Source organism: Canis lupus, chromosome 10 (assembly GCF_048164855.1).
Source record: "Canis lupus baileyi chromosome 10, mCanLup2.hap1, whole genome shotgun sequence".
Lineage (NCBI taxonomy): Eukaryota > Metazoa > Chordata > Mammalia > Carnivora > Canidae > Canis > Canis lupus.
Genome location: NC_132847.1, coordinates 59,049,408 through 59,072,447, shown reverse-complemented (window position 1 = coordinate 59,072,447; position 23,040 = coordinate 59,049,408). Strand labels below are relative to the sequence as shown.

Here is a 23,040-nt window from a genome sequence, read left to right as displayed (position 1 = left end):
GTCTTAAGGATAAAATAATGTTTCTGTTCTTAGTAAAAGCTTGGTAACATTTAGAAAAGTACTTATTGAAGCAGTTTCCCCAAAGATTGTCAGTTTATGGTTTTAGTTAGCATGTTTATTTGAAAATGTTAGAATGTGCACATATACTTAAATCCTGTATTTTTATTTTTAGGATTTGCTGTCACAGATGCATCACTACAATGCTGGGGTTAAACAAAGTGCTCTTCTTGGACTTAAAGACCTTTTGTCTCAGTACCCATTTATAATTGATGCACACCTTTCAAACATATTAAGTGAAGTGACTGCTGTGTTTACAGATAAAGATGCTAATGTACGATTAGCAGCAGTTCAACTTCTTCAATTCCTGGCCCCCAAAATACGAGCTGAACAAATTTCTCCATTTTTTCCTTTGGTAAGTGCCCATCTCTCTAGTGCCATGACTCACATTACTGAAGGAATTCAGGAGGACTCTTTAAAAGTTTTGGACATTCTGCTGGAACAGTACCCAGCCTTAATTACTGGCCGTAGCAGTATATTGCTTAAGAATTTTGTAGAACTTATTTCTCATCAGCAGCTGTCTAAAGGACTAATAAATAGAGACAGATCCCAGTCCTGGATACTTTCTGTAAATCCTAATCGGAGACTCACTTCTCAGCAATGGAGGCTGAAAGTCTTAGTGAGACTCAGTAAATTCCTTCAGGCCTTGGCAGATGGATCCAGTAGGTTGAGAGAAAGTGAAGGACTTCAGGAACAAAAAGAAAATCCCCATGCCACTAGCAACTCCATTTTTATCAACTGGAAGGAACATGCCAACGACCAGCAGCACATCCAGGTTTATGAAAATGGGGGTTCACAGCCAAATGTCAGTTCACAGTTCAGGCTACGGTAAGAAGGATTTCAGTTATGTCCACACTCAGTTTTCCTGTATTGAATTTTAACTGCTGACCATTGATGGCTAATGGTGGGAAGATATGCAGTTGTCTTTTATAGTTTTCATATAGTTACTCATGATTTGATTTTTATTTACTGATGGGAGGAGTCATTTGAAAGTATTAATTTATTCATTTCTAGCAAAGCCTAATGAGAAGTAAAACTTGATAGTCTCGGCTTTGTCATTTAGAATTTTATTTTCTTACTGGTCTTAATCAATGTAATTATCAATTCAGGGAACTTCATTTTTACTGGTACTTTTCACTTAATATTTAAATTAAACAAGGAATAATATTTTTTGCTCATTAATTTTTTTTTTATTCTTACCCTTCCTTATTAGGTACCTGGTTGGAGGACTAGGCAGTGTGGATGAAGGCCTCTCATCTACTGAAAACTTGAAAGGATTTATTGAGATAATAATTCCATTGCTGATTGAATGCTGGATTGAAGCTGTGCCTCCACAACTAGCTGCTTCTATTGGAAATGGTATAGAGCGAGAACCTCTGCAGGTCATGCAGCAAGTTCTTAATATTATTTCCCTTCTGTGGAAACTCTCTAAACAACATGATGAAACTCATAAATTGGTGAGAACTTAATGGGTTCTTTATATTCTCAGTAATGTCTTTTATCATAAATGGGCAGATTAGAAATCAGCATTGGTTATGCATTTTCTAAAACATTCCATAGTCTAACTATAAACTTGTTTCTTGCTTTTGCCCCAAACTGCAAATTAAAATAGTTTGTGCGATTCTCTGAATAGTTTTAACTTATGTGAAATGTATACGTTTTTTTGAAAAAGATTTTATTTATTTAGAGAGTGTCTGAGTTGGGGGGGGGGGACGGAGGGAGGGGCAGAGGAAGAGAGAGAATCAGCGCTGATCCTGAATGTGGGGCTTTGTGGGGCTTAGTGCAGGGCTCATTCCAACAACCCTGAGTTTATAACCTGAGCTGAAATCAAGAGTTGCTTAACCAACTGAGCCACCCAAGTGCTCTGTGAAATGCATAACTTAATGAGCTTTTTTTTTTAATGACCTTAGTTTCATTTGCTTTTATTAGATATAATTCACAGTAGTGTTACAATGTATTGTTTATGGCAGGTTGATTGTGTAGGAACATTCTACTTTCTGGAGGTCTTTTGTGAGATTAAAAATGTTGCTTTTTTAAGTACTTTCTTCCAGTGTGTGCCACATTGCCAAATTTAGCAGAAATGGACCACAGCAAAGATCTCATAACCAATCCTGAGTTGTTTTTAAACTACTGTGATTGATTGATTTTTTTTTTTTAATATTTTACTTATTCATGAGAGACAGAGACAGAGAGAGAGGGAGAGGCAGAGACACAGGCAGAGGGAGAAGCAGGCTCCATGCAGGGAGCCTGATGTGGGACTCGATCTCGGGACTCTAGGATCATGCCCTGGGCCAAAGGCAGGCGCTAAACTGCTGAGCCACTCAGGGATCCCTAAACTACTGTGATTTATTTTTTTCTTTTCTTTTCTTTTCTTTTCTTTTCTTTTCTTTTCTTTTCTTTTCTTTTCTTTTCATTTCATTTCATTTTATTTTATTTTATTTTATATTTATTTTATTTAGTAATTTAATTTATTTTATTTTTTAAATTTTACTTATTTATTTTGTTTTGTTTTATTTTATGATTATTTATTTATTTATTCATGAGAGACAGAGAGGCAGAGACACAGGCAGAGAGAGAAGCAGGTTCCATGTAGGGAGCCCAATGCGGGACTTGATCCTGGGACTCTAGGTTCACAGCCTGGGCCAAAGACTGGCACCAAACCACTGAGCCACCCAGGGATCCCCCAAACTACTGTGATTTAAAGCAGAAGCTACATAGAGACTTGATTAGTGCATGCTCTTGTTTTCTCTTGAAAAGGGATAGGATCAGAAAACATTTGTAAAAGTTACCCTTACTATATATGTAGGTAAACTGTAGTTGTAGGTATGATGTTCGTGAAATTAACCTAAGATTCTAAGTCTATAGCAGTTTTTTACTAAAACTGATAGTAAAGACATGATTAAATCTGTGGTGATTAAATTATCTACTGTTTGGGAGAGAATTGAATGGTGGCAGCTTTTTTATAGTGCCATAATATATAGTTAATAGTTTAAGTAAGGAAGAACAAGTTCTGAGATTGGTGTTAAATTAATGTGATAGCACACTTAAAGAGGGCATCTACAGGAACAATATTTTAAAGCTTGAAGCATCTAGTTTTAGAATTCCTGCAAGGATTTTTGGCTAGGCAGGTATAATCTTTGAAGTTGCCTACATATGTACACAATTGACAATGCAATTTTTTGGTTTTATTTCAAGCTGAAGTTTAGGATGAATTAATAGGCCACATAAGTTGAGGTTAAATTAAAAATCATATTTGATAATCTTGAAAAGCATTATGGAACCATACTAAAGTATGTGTTTTAAGAGCTTGCTCTAGCACTATTAACTCATTACCCATCATCTGTAGGGTTGATATATGAATTGCTTTTTCAGATAGTGTGGTACTTTATTGACTGTAGTTTTGAGCATGTCTCATGATTTATTGAATACATTGGCAGGAAATTGATTAGGATTGGGGTAGATTGTGTGTGTGGTTTTTTTTTTTTTTAAGATTTTATTTATTTATTCATAAGAGACACACAGAGAGAGGCAGAGACATAGGGAGAGAGAGCAGGCTCCTCAAGGGGAGTCCGATGTGGGACTCAATCCCGGGACTCTGGGACCATGCCCCGAGCCAAAGGCAGATGCTCAACCACTGAGCCACCCAGGCGTCCCTGGGGGCAGATTTTGATTTTATGAAAGCATAGTTTACTGTCTTTATGGCAGTCTGTGATGTAGACAGGTGACAGTAATAATGCATACAGCTTTTTAGAGAATTGTATGTTATTTGCACTCTTGAATGGGTTTATCTGAACCTGTGATAGAAAGTAAAAGTAATGATATCAATATAAATCTTAAGTACTAGTCTTTCCTTCAGTTTTAGAAGGCTAAGAAGTAAAGATTCTGGGCATTTTTGGTGTTTGATGACATATAGTCACTGATTAAGTATTGTTATTCCTTTAGTAATAGTACTTGTAACTTGATAGAATGGTAGGACCAAATGCAAATTCATTGTGTTAGTTTTTTTTTTTTTTTAATTAATTAATTTATTTATGATAGTCACACAGAGAGAGAGAGGCAGAGACATAGGCAGAGGGAGAAGCAGGCTCCATGCACCGGGAGCCCGACGTGGGATTCAATCCCGGGTCTCCAGGATCGCGCCCTGGGCCAAAGGCAGGTGCCAAACCGCTGCGCCACCCAGGGATCCCCATTGTGTTAGTTTTATATCATTCACTAACATTCAGATAACATTGTCAAAGGACCTAAGTACTGCCTTAATTTTTTTTTTTTTTTAGATTTTATTTATTCATGAGACACACACACACACACACACACACAAACAGAGGCAGAGACAGGCAGAGAGAGAAGCAGGCTCCATGCAGGAAGCCCGACATGGGACTTGATCCTGAGACTCCAGGATCACGCCCTGGGCAGAAGGCTGGTGCTCAACCACTGAGCCACCCAGGGATCCCTACTGCCTTAATTTTATGGATATTTAAAGTTGTATGCTTTAGAACTATTCTGTGCTAATCTAATACGACTGTTATTTATTAGCAGTTCATTAAAGCAGGACATAAAGTTCAGAAGACTGTTTTGCATAGACCATTGAAGGCAACATAGAATACTAAATTGGGCTACTGTTTAAAATTCAAATAAACTGAAGGAAATTTAGTTCAAATAGAAACAGTATTTAAGAACATGCACTGGTAGAATTCTCTTATTTACCTTGGCAAATGTGTTAATGTTGAACTGTAATAACTGAATAAGGGAAGATCCATTATTTTAGAGACAAAATATGAATATGTATATGAGTTGTACAAGGTGAAATTAAAATGCATTAATTTATTTTTTATTAACATTCTCACTGTTCCCCTCTCTCGCTGACCTTCAGTTATAGCTTAGTAGTTAAGGTATTGGGTGGTTTGTAACAGCTCAAACTTTAAAGGAGGGATGAAATGGCATTCGTTGGCCTTAAATGCTACTGTGTTCTACAAGCTGGATTCAAACTCTTCTCTCAGAAAAGGTATAGGTATTTTGTTGGTAAATTGGCATCTAGATTAGGTGCAGTCTTAGGATAACTTTGCTTTTAGGTTTTGCTTAATGTCTTTATTTGCTGCATAGTTGAGGAACTTCATTTTTATGCAAGTATTTTTTAAAAAACCTTTTTAGAGGGCAGCCTGGGTGGCTCAGCGGTTTAGCACCGCCTTCAGTCCAGAATGTGATTCCCCTCCCCCCCCATCGAGTTCCACATCAGAGTCCCTGCATGGAGCCTGCTTCTCCCTTTGTCTGTGTCTCTGCCTCTTTCTCATGAATAAATAAATAAAATATTAAAAAAAAAAAACTTTTTAGAAATCTGAACTCTCTGATCTTTGCTTTGAAATCTCAGGGTACATTAAATTTTATTTGTGGTGGTTGAGTACTCGTCCTTACTGAGGTTGCTTATTTCTGATATGCCATGTGTATCCTTAAAGTATAGCTAGTTTTAAAAGTGAAATACAATTTAACATTAACTTTTTAATTTACTTTGGATTTTGGGATCCTGTATTAATAAGCTCTGGGTCAATATTATAATTACTATAGAAATTTTGTTGGAGCTTAACTTTATTTTTTAATGCTACTTTTAGTTTGTGTCTTTCATTGCTGATGTCTTTTTTCCGTGAAGATTAGAATTTGTGAAGATGGGAATCCCTGGGTGGCTCAGCGGTTAAGTGCCTGCCTTCAGCCCAGGGCATGATCCTGGAGTTCCAGGATCGAATCCCACATCGGGCTCCTTGCATGGAGCCTGCTTCTCCCTCTGCTTCTCTCTCTCGCTGTGTCTCTCATGAATAAATAAATGAATCTTTAAAAAAAATAATAAAGAATTTGTGAAGAATAGTCAGATGCAATATAGGATTTGTTGAGCATCTATAGATGCTTTATAGGAGCTACTTAAGTTAATTAAAATTCAGTTCCTTTAAAAAAAAATTCAGTTCCTTAGTCATACTAGCCACATTTCAGGTGCTCAGTAGGTGCATGTAGCTAGTGGCTGCTGTATTAGACAACACAGATGAAGAACAATTTCATCCATCATTACAGGGTTGCTTGCCCTTAATAGTACTTAACCTTCTGGTGGGGTTGATGGATGTAAGCAAATACATAATGCCAGTACTAAGAAGAAAGATGAAAGTAAAGCAGGGTAAAGAGAGAAAAGTGCTGGAACAGAATGAGCGGGAGCTATTTTAAATAACTGGTCTGGAAGTGCTTTCATGACTTGAATGGCACTGAAGTTAAAGGAGCAAGTCTTGTAAAAGACCTGTAGGAAGAACCTTCCAGGCAGAGGGAATAGCAGGTGTAAAGCCCCTGAAGTGAGAACAGATTTGACATTTTTGAGGAATGGCAGGAAACCTGGGCAAATAAGGTACTAGGAGAATGATAGAAGATGAGTCAGAAAAGGTGACACTGGCCAGATATTTGGGACCCCATGGTCCATGGTAATAAGTTTGGATTTTAACCTGAGTGTGGTGAAAGGACAGTGGAGGATTTTCAGCAGGGAAGTAGCATGATTTGAATTATATTTATTTAACTTTAATATGTTGAATTTGCAAATGGGACACAAGTGAATTTCCCTGTAGTCAGTATCCAGCTCTTGCAAAACAGTGGAGCCCAAACTCACGCAATCTATTCTATGAATGACTGGTCCTGCCCTATATACACCTTTAATCCCTTTTTTCCTTTCTGTATTATTATGAAGCACGGTTTATATTTTAAAAGATCACTCTGGCTGCTCTGTAGAGAATTGACTTTTGAGGAGGGCAAGAGGAAAGTGGGGAGACCAATTAGGAGGCTATTGCAGTAATCTAGGTATGAATGGTTGATTGGAGTAGAATGATAACTAATGGTTGAAGCTATGAGAAGTAATTGGATTCTGATAAAGCCAGTGGGACTACTGATGTGCATAGTGAAGGAAAAAGCAGCAAGGATGGTTGATGCCTGTGTTAAGGTCCAAATGACAGTGTGACTGCTAGTGAGGAGAGTTTAATTTATTCATGTTAACTTATTTTTTTTTTTAAGATTTATTTATTAGAGAGAGCACACATGTGCACATGCACACACATAAGGGGTGAGGGTGAGGAGCAGTAGAGGGAGAGAGAAACCCAAGCAGACTCTCTGTTGAGTGCAGAACGCGATGTGGGGTCATTTAGTCTCATGATGCTTGAGATCACGACCTAAGCCGAAACCAAGAGTCAGGCACTTAACTGACTGTACCACCCAAGTGTCTCTATTCATGTTAAATTTAAGATGCCTGTTAGAAGTCCAAGAGGACATGTTAAGTAAATTATAGATTAGCACAAAGAGAAGAATCCAGTTAAAGATCCTAAGGTGCTCTTGGATGACCCGTTATTTTAAACACCTCAAATCCCACATCTCAAGAAACCGTTCAATCCCTGGCAAAGTGGAATGGTTGGTTCTCTGGATAGGAGGAAATAAGAGTGTTGTAATCTGGAATTAGAGTTTTAAATAGGAAAGACAGATTCATGAGTACTGTAAGAATTAAAGAGAAGTGCATTGCTTTGTGACAGTGTTAAATACCTTTAATTGGAAATAATAGAATTGCTGGGAAGTAGAATTATTGTATAAACAGAACATTAGGTAGAAGATCTTCTGATGTATTTTACAGATAACTGTACTAGTGGTTGAATTTAAGAATTTTCTTATATCTTATTTACTTTTTCTTCTTTTTCTTAAACAGTAGATAAAAGGCAAGTAAAGGTAACTATTAAGCACTGAAAAGATCTGTGGGTAAGAATTGGATGCCCTAATATTTTATTCTGATTTTAAAATTTACATCTGCTATCACGAGCAAAAGATGTATAATGGTAAATTTATAGTTGAAGATTAACAAGTAGTCAAATTTCTGCTTAAATTTGGTTATTTTAAATGTTTTGTGTAGATTTTCTAATCTTTGCTTATTTTAATAGGAGTCGTGGCTTCGAAAGAATTATCTTATTGATTTCAAACACCATTTTATGAGTCACTTTCCATATGCCTTAAAAGAAATAACCAAGCACAAAAGGAAAGAGACAAATAAAAGGTATTGTGATTCTTTCCACTGTATAGACTGGATTTATTTTTTTAGCCTGAAATTATTAAAAATATTTAGCCTTAAAGTGGAACTTTCTACACTGTGAGGGGTTCATATCTAAATTTTGTGAAATAGAAATTAAAGTAGCAATAGTATGGCTGATCTTGAACAAGTCACTTTAAGCTTTGAGACTCATTTTTATTTATTTTAATTAAAAATATATAATGGATATTTTATATAAAGTGAGCATCAGGTATCAAATTATATAAATATAAATTTAATAAAATTTGTTGAGGTGGGTCATTTATTTGGGAGAGGTACTAGGTAATCTCTGAGATCATCTTAAAGGTCATCTAGTTGTATCATTTATATGTGAGAAAACTGGCAGTGAAACTAATATCAGGAAAAGGAATAATTGGAGAAAAATAGTTTTCTAAAACAAAGGCTTACAGATGAAAAGATGGAGTTTAAAATTGTAAGCTTGGAAATTTTAAAATATTTACCTCAAGTGAGTGCAAATAAATGTAAAAACAAGTTATCAAATAACATTTTCTTCTTGAGGTGGGCCTGTAGTTAAGTGCCTTCTGAAAAGCACTTTATCCTTTCATTTATCAGTGGATAGTTGGATTGCTTCCACAGTTTGGCTATTGTAAATAATGGTGCAGTAAATATGGGGTGCGTGTATCTCTGAATTAGTGTTTCTGTATTTTTGGTGTAAATACCCAGAAGTGTGATTCCTAGATCACAGGGAGGTTCTAGTTTTCATTTTTTCAGCAACCTCCATATTATTTTCCATAGTGGTTACACCAATTTGCATTCCTACCAATAATAAATGAGTACTCCTTTTTCTCTACATCCTCACCAGTGCTTCTTTCTTGTGTTTTTGATTTTAGCCATTCTGACAGGGGTGAAGTGATATTTCATTGTCGTGTTGACTGGGATTTCTCTAATGTTGAGTGATGTTGAGCATCTTTTTGTGTGTGTTGGCCATCTAATGTCTTTGGAGAAATGTTCATGTTTTGCATTTTTAAGTGGATTATTTATTTTTTAGGTATTGATTGTATCAGTTCTTTATATATTTTGGATAGTGACTATTGGATATGTCACTTGCAGATATCTTCTCCCATTCTGTAGGTTGCTTTTTAATTTTGTAAATTGTTGTGTTTTCTGTTCAGAAGCTTTATTTTGATGTCTCCATGTAGTTTACTTTTATTTCCTTTGCTTCAGGAGACATATCTAGAAAAACGTTGGTACAGCCAATGTCAGGTTACTGCCTGTGCTCTCTTCAAGGATTTTTATGGTTTCCGGTCTCACGTTTAGGCCTTCAATCCATTTTGAGTTTATTTTTGTGTATGGTGTGAAAAAGTGGTCCAGTTTCATTCTTTTGCATGCAGCTCTGCAGTTTTTCCAACACCATTTTTTTTTTTTAAGATTTATTTATTTATTCATGAGAGAGAAAGAAACAGACAGGCAGAGGCAGTCCCTGCATGGAGCCTGCTACGGGACTCGATCCCAGTTCTCCAGGATCAGGCCCTGGGCTGAAGGCGACGCTAAACTGCTGAGCCACCCAGGCATCCCTCCAACACCATTTGTTGAAGAGACTCGTTCCCATTGTATATTCCTTCCTCCTTTATCAAGGATTAATTGACCATATAATTGTGAGTTTATTTCTGGATTTTCTGTTCAGTTCCATTGATCTCTGTGTCTATTTTTATGCCAGTACCATACTGTTGTACTACTGCTTTGGAATATAACTGGAATTGGGATACCTCTAGGTTTGTTTTTTTTTTTTTTTTTTTTCAAGATTGCTCTGGCTGTTCTAGGTCTTTTGTGATTCCATACAAATTTTAGGATAGTTCCAGTTCTGTGAAAAATACTGTTGATATTTTGATAGGGGTTGCATTAAATCTGTAGATTGCTTTGTGTAGTATAGACATTTTAACTATTTATTCTTCCAACCCATGGGCATGGGATGTCTTTCCATTTTTTTTGTGTGTTGTCTTGAATTTCTTTCATCTGATTTTAAAGTTTTCAGAGTACAAGTGTTTCACTTCTAGATACTTTATTGTTTGGTGCAATTATAAATGAGATTGTTTTCTTAATTTTACTTTCTGCTTGTTTCATAATTAGTGTATAAGAATGCAACAGAGTTCTATGCATTGATTTTGTATTTTGTGATGTTACTGAATTCATGTATCAGTTTTAGTAGCTTTTTGATGAAGTCTTGAGGATTTTCTAAATGTAATAGGTCATTTGCAAATAGAGTTTTTGTTCTTCCTTACCAATTTGAATGCCTTTTATTTCTTTATGTTGGCTAATTGCTGTGGCTAGGACTTCCATTGCTATGTTGAATAAAGGGGTGATAGAGGGCAGCCATGTTTTGTTTTTGACCTTAGTGGAAAAGGTTACAGTTTTTCACCATTGATAGGATGTTGGGTGTAGATTTTTCACATAAGGCCTTTATTATGTTGAGTTGTGTTTCTTGTAGACCTGCTTTGTTGAGGGTTTTTATTGTGAATGGATCTTGTATTTTGTCAAATGCTTTTTTTGCATCTGTTGAAATGATCATATGTGTTTTTTTTATCCTTTCTCTAATTGATGTGTGATATATCACATTGTTTTGTAAATATGTATTTTTAGTATTTTACTTTTTTAAAGTAGACTCCACACCCAATGTTGGGCTTAAACTCATGACTCCAGGATCAAGAGTCGCACACTCTACCAACTGGGCTCAACAGGTGCCCCTTCTTTTGCGAATATTAAACCAACCATTGCATCCTGGGAATAAATCTCACTTGATTTTAGTATATGATTTTTTTTTCTAATACATTGTTGGATTTGGTTTGCTAATATTTTGTTGAGGATATTTCCGTCTGTATTTACAAGAGATATATCGGCTTGTAGTTCTCTTCTTTTGGTGGTATCTTTGTCTGATTTTGGTGTCAGGGTGATACTGTCTTCATGGAATGAATTTGGAAGTTTTCTTTCCTTTTCCTTTTGTATTTTTGGAAATAGTTTGAGAAGGAATATTAACTCTTCTTTAAATGTTTGCTAGAATTTGCTTGTGAAGCTGCCTGGTCTTGGACCTTTGTTGAGAGATTTTTTTTGATTACTGTTTCAATTTCATTGCTGGTGATTGGTCTGATCAGATTTTCTATTTCTTCCAGCATTAGTTTTGGTAGGTTATATGTTTTTAGGAATTTATCCATTTCTTCCAAGTTGTTCAACTTGTTGGTATATACGTTTTCATAATACTTTGCTACAATTGTTTGTATCCCTTCCTTCCCTTTCCCTTTCTTTTCATTAGAGAGGGGAGGGAGTACACATAGGGTGGAGAGGGGTGGAGGGAGAAGGAGAGAGAATCCAAAGCAGACTCCACACTCAGTGCAGACAGAGTCCAACACAGATCCCAATTCCACGACCCTGAGACCATGACCCAAGCTGAAATCAAAGAGCTAGATGCTCAACCAACTGAGCCACCCAAGCACCCCTATAATTGTATTTTTGTGGTGTTGGTTGCTGTTTCTCCTTTTTCATTAGTAATTTTATTTGGGTCTGCACACGCTCTCTCTCTCTCTCTCTCTCTCTCTTTTTTTTTTTTTTTTTTTTGATGAGTCTTGCTGGAAGTTTTTCAGTTTTGTTGATTTTTTTTTCCCCCCAAAGAATTATTTCCTGGTTTCATTGATCTGTTTTTTTTTTTAAATTTCTATGCCATTCATATCTGCTCTAATGTTTATTTTTTAAAAGATTATTCATTTATTTATTTAAGACAGAGTGAGCACACGAGGAGGGAGGGGCAGAGGCTGAGGCATAGGGAGAAACAGAAGCAGGGTCCCCGCTGAGAAGGGAGCCCCACACTGGGCTCCATCCCAGTGCCCTGGAATCATGACCTGAGCCAGAGGCAGATACTTAACCAACTGAGCCACCCAGGTGTCCCTGCTCTAATCTTTATTATTTCTTTCTTTTTGCTGGTTTTGGGTTTTGATTGTTCTTTCTCTGGCTTCTTTAAGTATAAAGTTAGGCTGTTTATATTAGATTTTTCTTCTTGAGGTGGGCCTGTGTTTCTATAAACTGTCTTCTTAATACCACTGTTTGATGCATCCCAAAGATTTTGAACCTTTGTGTTTTCATTTTCATGTAATTTTTGATGTCTTTGATTTCTTGGTTGACCCATTGTTTACTAGCATGTTATTTAACTTCCATGTATGTGTGTTCTTTTCAGATTTTTTCTTGTGACTGATTTCTGGTTTCATAGCATTGTGGTCAGAAAAGATGCATGGTATGACTTGGGTTTTTTTGAGTTTGTTGAGACTCGTTTTATGGTCTAATATATGATCTATTCTGGAAAATGTTCTGTGTGCATTGAAGATAATGTATATTGATGTTTTAGGATGGAATGTTCTGAATATGTCTGTTAAGCTATCTGGTCCAGAGTTTCATTCAAAGTTACTTTGTCCTTGTTGATTTTTCTGTTTGGATGATCTGTCCATTGATGTGAATGGGGTGTTAAAGTCTCTTATTGTTATTGTATTAGTATCGATTATTCCTTTTATGTTTATCATTAACTGATTTATGTATTTGGGTGCTTCCATATTGGGTGCATAGATATTTACAACTGTTACATCCTCTTGTTGGATTGTCCCCTTTAATTATAGCGCCCTTTGTCTCTTGTTACGATCTTTGTTTTACTTTATATTTTTATTTTTGAAGATTTTATTTACTCATGAGAGACACACAGAGAGGCAGAGACATAGGCAGAGGGAGAAGCAGGCTCCACACAGGGAGCCTGATGTGGGACTGGATCCTGGGACCCTGGGATCATGCCCTGATCCGAAGGCAGACGCTCAGCTGTTGAGCCACCCAGGCGTCCTTCCCCCTTAATATTTCTTTTGGACTGGTTAGTAATTATGAACTACTTTAATTTTTGTTTACTGGGAAACTCTTTTATGTCTTCTATTCTGAATGATAACCTTGCTGGTTGTTGTATTGGCTGCAGATTTTTCTCTTTCAGCACTTTGAATGTATCCTGCCCCATTCCCTTCTGGCCTGCGCAGTTTCTGCTGAAAAATTCACTGATAGCCTTATGTCTCTTGTGTGTTACTGTCTTTTTTTCTCTTGCTATTTTTAAAATTTTGTCTTTATTGCTAGTTTTTGCCATTTTAATTACTGTGTATCTTGGTGTAGATAGCCTTGGATTGAATTTGGTGAGGGGGTAATCTCTGTGGTTCCTGGTCTGGATCTTGGTTTCCTTCCCCAGATGAGAGATGTTTTCAGTTATTCTTTCTTCTGTCTTTTTTTTTTTTTTTAATAAAGGTTTTATTTATTTATTCATGGAAGACAGAAAGAGAGGCAGAGACATAGGCAGAGGGAGAAGCAGGCTCCCTGCAGAGAGCCCATGTGGAGCTCCATCTCAGGACCCTGGGGTCACCACCTGAGCCAAAGGCAGATGCTCAACCACTGAGCCACCCAGGTGCCCCAGTTATTATTTCTTCAAATAAATGTTCTTTATCTCTCTCTTTTTTGATCCCTATAATGCAAGTGTTATTATGTTTGATGAAGTCACTGGGTTGCCTAAGACTTTTCTCAATTTGCATAATTTTCTTTCCTTTGCTCGGTTTGTTACTCTCCATTACTCTACCTTCCAGATTGTTAATTCACTTCTTCTGCTTCCTCTAGCCTACTATTTATTCCATTAAGAGTATTTTAAATTTCATTTACTGTGTTCTTGATCTCTGATTGATTCTTTATCTCTGTGTTAATCATCTCTTTGATGTCCTCCACTCTTTTCTCCAGTCCAGGATCTTCATAATCATTATTTTAAATTCTCTATAAGGCGTATTATTTATGTTTGTTTCACTTTGGTCTCTCAGCAAGGGTGAGGCACATTTTAACAAGATGTGTTGGTAGTCTGCTTGTGAAAGTCTGCCACAGCCAAAACTGAGGTCCTGAAATGTGGGTGTCAGGAAATAAGGCATTGTAGGGTTTCTCCTGGGCTTCTCAGGGAGGGGCCTGCAGTGCTGAGACTCAGTGTAACTGGGAAGGGCATATCTGCTGAAGGTGGGGGAGGGGTGTGGTAGGGAGTGGAATGTGAGAAAGCTTGGTAGAAGCTAGTTGGGAGTGTTGGCACCACACTGGTTACCACAGGTGGCCTGTTGCAGGTAGCAGGTGTTTTTGCTGGGGGGTGGGAAGGGAAATGGCGCCTGCCGTGTCCTTTGTTCCTATAGTCTACCTGTGATCCCAGCCTCTCTTGGCCATGCTCTGAAATGAGCAAATCACCCTCCCTCCTGTCTGCCCCTAGAGTTTTCCATGTGCTGGTTCTGCACTATATCTTTGGGGCTATTCCTCTTGTTATCTCTTATCATGGAACTCTGTTTCCTAATGCCTTCTGGGCTCTCACAGAGTTTTAAAATTCTAGGCTTTAAGTCCTGCTGGTTTTTGAGAACTCAAAAAATTCAGCCCTTCTCACTTTCAAAGGCAAATATTCCATCCTCCCTGTTCATGGACTTCCCAGTGTGAAAGTATTTTCTACCCTTCTCCATGCCACGAGCTCCCTCTCCATTGTGTCAAACAGCCATGTGTCTTCACCTTTCCCGTCTTCTTTAATGTCCCTTCCTTGATTTTAGTTGTGGAATTTGTCCTGCCAGTCTTCAGGTGGTTTCCTGGGTAATACATGGCTATGGGTGTTTTCTAGTTGTATCCCTGGGAGGAAGTGAGCTTGGGGTCTGCCTATTCTGCTGTCTTCCCAGCTGACTTTGCAGTTGTGGAATTTTTAGCAAAAATAGATTGGTAGTGTAACTAGCTTATTCCTCAGAAGATTCCCCAGGGATTCTTTTTTTTTTTTTTTTTTTTTTTAGAGACTCTGGGCTGCTCTCTTACATCCATAAGGTGCTGCATTGAATATTTAGCAGATAACATGTGGAAGGCAACATTGGCTTCACCCAGTGGTCTTCACACTCCTGTAACCCCACTTAATTTTTGATTTAATGTCTAAAGTTCTTCATCTTCAGTTAAAATACAGAATTACAAAGGATATTACTTTTATTGTTGTAGAATATATCTAACATGAAATTTGACCTTTTAAATCATTTTAAGTGTATTAAGTATATTTACATTGCTATGCAACCATCACCACCATCCGTTTCCAGAACATTTTTCATCTTCCCAAACCAGAAGTCTGTACCCATGAAACAGTAATGGTCCCTTACCACCAGCGCCTGGGAACCAGTATTTTTTTTTTTTTTTTTTTTAAGATTTATTTGTTTATTCATGAGAGAGACAGACTGAGAGAGAGAGAGAGAGAGAGGCAGAGACTAGGCAGAGGGAGAAGCAGGCTCCCTCCAGGGAGCCCGACGTGAGACTGGATCCTGGATCACAAGCCAAAGGCAGGTGCCCAACTGCTGGGCCACCCAGGCATCCTGGAACCAGTATTATACTTTTGTCTCTATTAATTTGACTCTTCTAGGTACCTCGTATAAGAACCATAACATATTTTTCCTTTTGTGTTTGGCTTAATTTCACTTTGGAAAATGTCTTCAAGTTTCATTCATATTGTAGCGTGTAGCAGCATTTTTTCCCTTTTTTGAAAATAGATTTTATGTTTTTAGAGCAGTTTTAGTTTGATAGTAAAATTGAGCAGAAAATACAGAATTGTCATGTACTCCTGCTTGTAGAAATCCATAGCTTTCCTCACTGTCAGCATCCTGCACCAGAGTTAAACATTTACAGTTTATGAACCTACACTGACACATCATTTTCATCCTAAATCTATAGTTTATGTTAGAGTTCACTGGTGGTATTACAAATTCGGAGTTTTGACAAACATATGATGACATCTATGTACCATTATTATATTATATAGGATAGTTTCACTCCCCTAAAAATCCTGTTTTCTCCTATTCATCCTTCCCTTTCCCATGTTTTTTTCATGACTTTTTTTAAGTGTTAAGTTCCATTGTATGGAACAGTTTATGTATCACAGTTTATGTGTCACAGTTTATGTATCTACTCACCTACTTACTGAAGATCCTCTTGGTTACTTCCAAGTTTTCCTTCCTTTTTAAGGCTAAACAATACTCCATTGTATGTATATACCATATTTTATCTGTTTATCTGTCAATGGGTGTTTGGGTGGTTTCCATCTTTTGGTTACTGTGAATAATGATGTGAACATTGGTGTTCAGGTGTTCATTTGAGTACCTGCTTTCAATTCTTTCATTTATATTAAAGGCTATAATTTTGTCATTGTAAATACTGACCTTTAAAAAAATGCAGTGTAGTCCTCTCTAAGAAAAGGTTCTTTTTTTTTTTTTTTTAAGATTCTATTTATTTTAAAGAGTGGGCATGGAGATGCTTGGGTGGCTCAGTGGTTGAGCCTTTGGCTCAGGGTGTGATCCCGGGGTCCTGGGATCAAGTTCCCGCGAGGAGCCTGCTTCTTCTTTTACCTGTGTCTCTGCCTCTTTCTCTGTGTCTCTCATGAATAAATAAATAAAATCTTTAAAAAAGTAAAAGCAAAGAGCAAGTGCGAGCAGGGTGAGGGGCAGAGATTGGAGGGAGAAGATCTCAAGCTGAGCTTAGAGTGTCATGTGGGGCTTGATCTCATGATCCTGAGATCATGACCCAAGGTGAAATCAAAGAGTTGGATGCTTAACCAACTGAGCCACCCAGGTGCCCCTAAGAAAACAGTTTTTGTGCTCAAAATGTGTTAGTCTATGGTGATTATTCCAAGTTAATTCTTATATGTACTAGGAACAAATACTATAACTGAACTAACATGAGTTCAATCCTTGGTGGGTTACAGATAGAGATTTCAGATGGAGTTATCATAAAATGGAACATATTTACTGCAGTAAGGAGATCATGGGGAATAACTTCCAAAGCCATGTGTCCCTGAGTATGGGTGAGCAGGTTCTTTTTATTTAGGGTTTAGGATGAATATTCAGAAAGGGGACCTCTGTCCATCACATGTAAAGGCATGTGATGTATGTTTGTGCAGACATGCTTAGGAAACATGTGTGCTATGTTATGAAGCTTGTGCCCCTCCCAGGGTTTAGACTTTAACATCATAATGAGGCAAACCCTGTCAGGGGAAGAGGTTTTGGGCAAACTCTTAACGGTATAAACTGGATGGAGTCTTGAGCTCCTTATCTTGGATAAGAAATACAGGGCCTTGTTTACTTTTGAAGCAGCACAGGAGTTTCACCGCTGATTTATTGTTTCTGTTATAGTTAGCCTATTTACTGGCCTCTAAGAGACTTAGTTTTTGCATTTCTTTAGTTACCCTTAACTACATTTTTGTATTTTCTTTGTAATTCTGACACTTCCTAGGAAGCTTTGTAAGAAATGTAGTTAGGCTAATAGAGCCAATGGAGCATTGATCAGGGAAAATATGAAAATAGCTGGGGACCTAAAATGACTTATTTTATGTCATAAAAGCTGTGTCGTGTCTCCTTTTTTTTTTTTTTTTTTTTTTTTTTTAAGATTTTTATTTATTCATGAGAGACACAGAAGGCAAAGATGTAGACAGAGGGAGAAGCAGGCTCCTCATAGGGAGCCCGATGTGGACTCGATCCTGGGACTCCGGGATCATGCCCCAAGCCGAAGACAGACACTCAACCGCTAAGCCACCCAGGCATCCCTCTTGTCTTTCTTTTTTCGGGGACCCCAAATCTTTCTGTTTACAGTATAGTTAAGTCTTGCCTTTGGGCTACAAATCAACTTGGGAGAGCAGAAGTTCACTGCTGACAAGAGTAGTCTGCTGTTGGGAAGATTTACTAGTATGCTGGGAAAAGAAGTTTATTTTTCGAGAGGTAATGGAGAGCTTTGATTGATTTGACGAGTTGAGGTTGATTAAGTGCTGGTTGGGTTGTTGGGAATTTACTGCAAAATGTATTAGGAAAAATTGGTTTTCTGATTATGGTAGTGACAAATTTTCTTTTAGAAATTCTATTTGTCTTTAAAAACTGAGCTATATTAAAAAAGCATAGTAAATATTAGTTCAGACAGTACATGAATGACTACATTTTAGAGAAAATTACTACCAAATAGATTTCTTTTTGAGAAACTAAGGACAGAATAGGGGCCAGAGAAAGAGTGCAGCAGGTATTGAGTACTTAAGCAGAATTCAAAAGGAAATTGACTTGCAGTATCATCTGTAGAAGAAATTTGAGCTTCCTATAGTTAAATTGAATAGAAATGTTTGTTAAGGCCAAAAGGAAAGATCATCTGGAACAGTATAAAGTTTATTTGGTAAAAAGGAAGTTTATTGGTATATTGTATATAGAAAATTTTCCTAACTGGTTCAAATAAGGACTCTAACTGAAGAACCAGATCTAATTTTTTTTTTTTTCAGAATCTGAAATTATTAGGGATGGGTACTCCTTTGGGAGAGACTTATAGTATAAAGGAACAGAACAAATTAGGTTGTGGATGGGGGAGGGAAGCTTACTGGTATATCCTATAAACAGTAGACCATTGTTGCTATTGTGAGACAGTTTGTTATAATTAGCTGCCTTAGTCCTATGTCGTTTATCTTTTTTTTAATAATAAATTTATTTTTTATTGGTGTTCAATTTACCAACATACAGAATAACACCCAGTGCTCATCCCGTCAAGTGCCCCCCTCAGTGCCCGTCACCCATTCACCCCCACCCCCCGCCCTCCTCCCCTTCCATCACCCCTAGTTCATTTCCCAGAGTTAGGAGTCTTTATGTTCTGTCTCCCTTTCTGATATTTCCCACACATTTCTTCTCCCTTCCCTCATATTCCCTTTCACTATTATTTATATTCCCAAAATGAATGAGAACATACAATGTTTGTCCTTCTCCAATTGACTTACTTCACTCAGCATAATACCTTCCAGTTCCATCCACGTTGAAGCAAATGGTGGGTATTTGTCATTTCTAATGGCTGAGTAATATTCCATTGTATACATAGACCACATCTTTATCCATTCATCTTTCGATGGACACCGAGGCTCCTTCCACAGTTTGGCTATTGTGGACATTGCTGCTATAAACATCGGGGTGCAGGTGTCCCGGCGTTTCATTGCATCTGAATCTTTGGGGTAAATCCCCAACAGTGCAATTGCTGGGTCGTAGGGCAGGTCTATTTTAACTCTTTGAGGAACCTCCACACAGTTTTCCAGAGTGGCTGCACCAGTTCACATTCCCACCAACAGTGCATCCTCTCCAACATTTGTGGTTTCCTGCCTTGTTAATGTTCCCCATTCTCACTGGTGTGAGGTGGTATCTCATTGTGGTTTTGATTTGTATTTCCCTGATGGCAAGTGATGCAGAGCATTTTCTCATGTGCATGTTGGCCATGTCTGTGTCTTCCTCTGTGAGATTTCTCTTCATGTCTTTTGCCCATTTCATGATTGGATTGTTTGTTTCTTTGGTGTTGAGTTTATTTATTTATTTATTTATTTATTTAAATTTTTATTTTATTATTTATGATAGTCACACACAGAGAGAGAGAGAGGCAGAGACATAGGCAGAGGGAGAAGCAGGTTCCATGCAGGGAGCCTGACGTGGGATTCGATCCCGGGTCTCCAGGATCGCGCCCTGGGCCAAAGGCAGGTGCCAAACCGCTGCACCACCCAGGGATCCCTGGTGTTGAGTTTAATAAGTTCTTTATAGATTTTGGAAACTAGGCCTTTATCTGATAGGTCATTTGCAAATATCTTCTCCCATTCTGTAGGTTGTCTTTAAGTTTTGTTGACTGTATCCTTTGCTGTGCAAAAGCTTCTTATCTTGATGAAGTCCTAGTAGTTCATTTTTGCTTTTGTTTCTTTTGCCTTCATGGATGTATCTTGCAAGAAGTTACTGTGGCTGAGTTCAAAAAGGGTGTTGCCTGTGTTCTCCTCTAGGATTTTGATGGAATCTTGTCTCACATTTAGATCTTTCATCCATTTTGAGTTTATCTTTGTGTATGGTGCAAGAGAGTGGTCTAGTTTCATTCTTCTGTATGTGGATGTGCAATTTTCCCAGCACCATTTATTGAAGAGACTGTCTTTCTTCCAATGGATAGTCTTTCCTCCTTTGTCGAATATTAGTTGGCCATAAAGTTGAGGGTCCATTTCTGGGTTCTCTATTCTGCTCCATTGATCTGTGTGTCTGTTTTTGTGCCAGTACCACACTGTCTTGATGACCACAGCTTTGTAGTACAACCTGAAATCTGCCACAGTAACTTCTTGCAAGATACATCCAGAAGGCAAAAGAAACAAAAGCAAAAAACTTCAGGATCAATTTATTGATAACTACAAATAGCATGTTGGGATTTTGATTTGAATTGTGTTGAATCTGTAGAGCTGGTTGGGAGGAATGGTTATTCAAGCCACTGGTGTAAAGCAAAATTGGGATTAAGTTTTACCTAAGAGCTATTTTTATTTCTTCTTCACCTTTACCCTGGATAATATATGAAAGTCCCCTTGTTAGTCAGGTCCTGGGCTCTGACCTTTCCCTGTGAGGCTGCTTAAAGGTTACATCAGTTTTGCAGCATTTTCTTTGAAATTGGCAGCTGCCCTAAGGACAAATCCTTGAGTGATAGTATCTTGCTTTTTTCATAGATTTTGGGACCCAGTAAATGTTTATTATCTTCTTAGCTCTTGAATACTTCTGAGGTTTTTAAAAATGATTTCATCTAGTTTTAAAGTTGTTTGGAGGAAGAGGATTAGTTCTAATTAGCTACATTATTGTTACTGAAAATTGGTTTACCTATCGGCCTGCGTCCCTCATAGAATTGATGGTTGGTATATTTAGTCTTTAAAAATTTGTGTAAATTATTGGAAGAGCAGAATAGATTCTCCTAAGTTTGCAGTGTCCATTTGGACCTGCCAGACAGTAATAGATTATGCTGCTTTGAGATATACTTAGGGTAGATCTTGGTAAGCTCTACTTGTGAAGAAATGTGGCGGGATCCCTGGGTGGCGCAGCGGTTTGGCGCCTGCCTTTGGCCCAGGGCGCGATCCTGGAGACTCGGGATCAAATCCCACATCGGGCTCCCGGTGCATGGAGCCTGCTTCTCCCTCTGACTGTGTCTCTGCCTCTCTCTCTCTCTGTGACTATCATAAATAAATAAAAATTTTAAAAAAATAAAGATAAAAAAAAAAAAAAAAGAAAATGTTTAAAAAAAAAAAAAAAAAGAAATGTGGCAATTGAGTTTTTGTGTGGTCTAATTAATGTTAAAATGTGTCTTGGTTTTGGGTGCTGGGCAGTTTTGCAAAAAACCTTGTAGTTATTTGGGTTTGTGATGTGTAGACTGCTAGTTCTTTGTCCCAGTCTCATTCTTTCTTTTCTTAATTTCTGGTGTGTAGCTAGGAATATGACTATAAAAAGTAAAAATTGTATTTCCTGCTTCTTTTGCAACTAAGAGTGGTCATATGAGTAATTTTCATCAAATAGCTTGGATTTCTCCTTCTGGTGTCAGATTTGTCTGACAACTTTGAGTTGTCTTTTAGCCTCTGCCTGGAGTTATACTGGAGACACTTCAGGCTACACATATCAAAAGTAGTATTTATTTTCTGGATCTCTGCTGCTTCATTTATCCAGTCACCAATGCTAGAACTTTTAATTCCCCCAATTCCCACCTTTCCAAGACTCACATACATCTTATACACTTAAACTTCAAATCCAGCTAATTTTTATTCTTGCTAAATGTTCTGCCTTCTCCCAGTCCATACCCAGCATTGACCCTGGTTCTTGAGCTTGCCATCTGTTGCCTAGATTGTTACAATAGCCACATAACTGCTTCTTTGTTTTTGTTTTGTAAAGATTTTATTTATTCATTTGAGAAAGAGCAGGTGAGGGAGGGGAGAGAGCAGGAGAGAAAGAGAGGGAGAAGGAGAAGCAGACTTCCCACTTAGCACGGAGTATGAGTTGGGGCTTGATCCTAGGACCTGGAGATCATGACTTGAGCCGAAGGCAGAGGCTTAACAGTCTGAGCCACCCAGGCGCCCCTGCTTGTTTATAGTCTGGTAACTTTTCTATCCACAGAATCACCCATCTGAAATAAGTTTTCAACTATGTTACTCATGTGGTTTCAGAATTAACTCTAGTGCCCTTAGTCTTTCTAATAACTCTTTGTAATTTGGTGTCATTTTATTTTTCCAGGCTCGTTTGTCATTCCTGTAACTGTACATTTGATGCTCTGATAGTACCAAATTTCTTTTATTTCCTTTCCCGTGTATTGGTTCTTGACCACTGTGTCTTTGCTCATGCTTGACCTAAGAGTAACTTTTTCCTTTAAAATTGGCTAGTTTGAGAGATTTTTAAATTTTGTAAAAAATATTTATTTAAAAAAGATATTTATTTATTTATTCATGAGAGACACAGAGAAAGAGAGAGAGGCAGAGACACAGGTAGAGGGAGAAGCAGTCTCCCTGTGAGGAGCCCCATGCAGGACTCACTTGATCCCTAGACCCAGGATCACGCCCTAAGCCAAAGGCAGACACTCAACCACTAAGTCACCCAGGCGTCCCGAGAGATTTTTTATTTTAATTAACTTTACATTTTTTTTGAAACCTGAAATAAATAGGCTCTGCTTTTGAATATGCCATAGTCTGAAATAAGTATTTATATTCTGAGTTGCAGTTTTTTTATTGAAAGTATTTGAAATATTTTTGGAAATCTATTTCTTGCTTTAAAAGAAATGTCTTATTTAGCTAGAAAAAAACTGGTTTTAATATGTGTATCACAAAAGTTGTTTCAGAATAGTGCTTATTTGGACCAGTCTGCTTATGTCACACATACAGAAATTGTGGCCAGGAGAAATTAGTGATTATGTTGGTGAGGTAGAAGCAGAGTTAAGATCTACTGTGACCTACATCCAAATATAGGTATATGCTTTAAAAAAAATCTTCAAGCATGTTAAGGTTCTCAAGTCTTCTCTCCAAATCACGTTTAGGATTACCAAGTATTGTTACTAGGGCCTTTACTTTTTGTGTG

The 23,040-nt window shown here is 37.5% G+C and overlaps 1 protein-coding gene across 3 annotated transcripts in view; it reads left to right on the top strand.

Annotated features, from left to right (window-relative positions):
• Positions 1-23,040, top strand: part of TEX10 (testis expressed 10) — a 64,059-nt gene that overhangs the window by 6,950 nt on the left and 34,069 nt on the right. For all 3 annotated transcript variants that reach the window (XM_072842104.1, XM_072842107.1, XM_072842105.1), the window contains exons 3-5: positions 173-885; positions 1,271-1,514; positions 7,995-8,107. In XM_072842104.1, the coding sequence (XP_072698205.1) occupies positions 173-885; positions 1,271-1,514; positions 7,995-8,107 (1,070 nt within the window). The remainder of the gene's footprint in view (positions 1-172; positions 886-1,270; positions 1,515-7,994; positions 8,108-23,040) is intronic.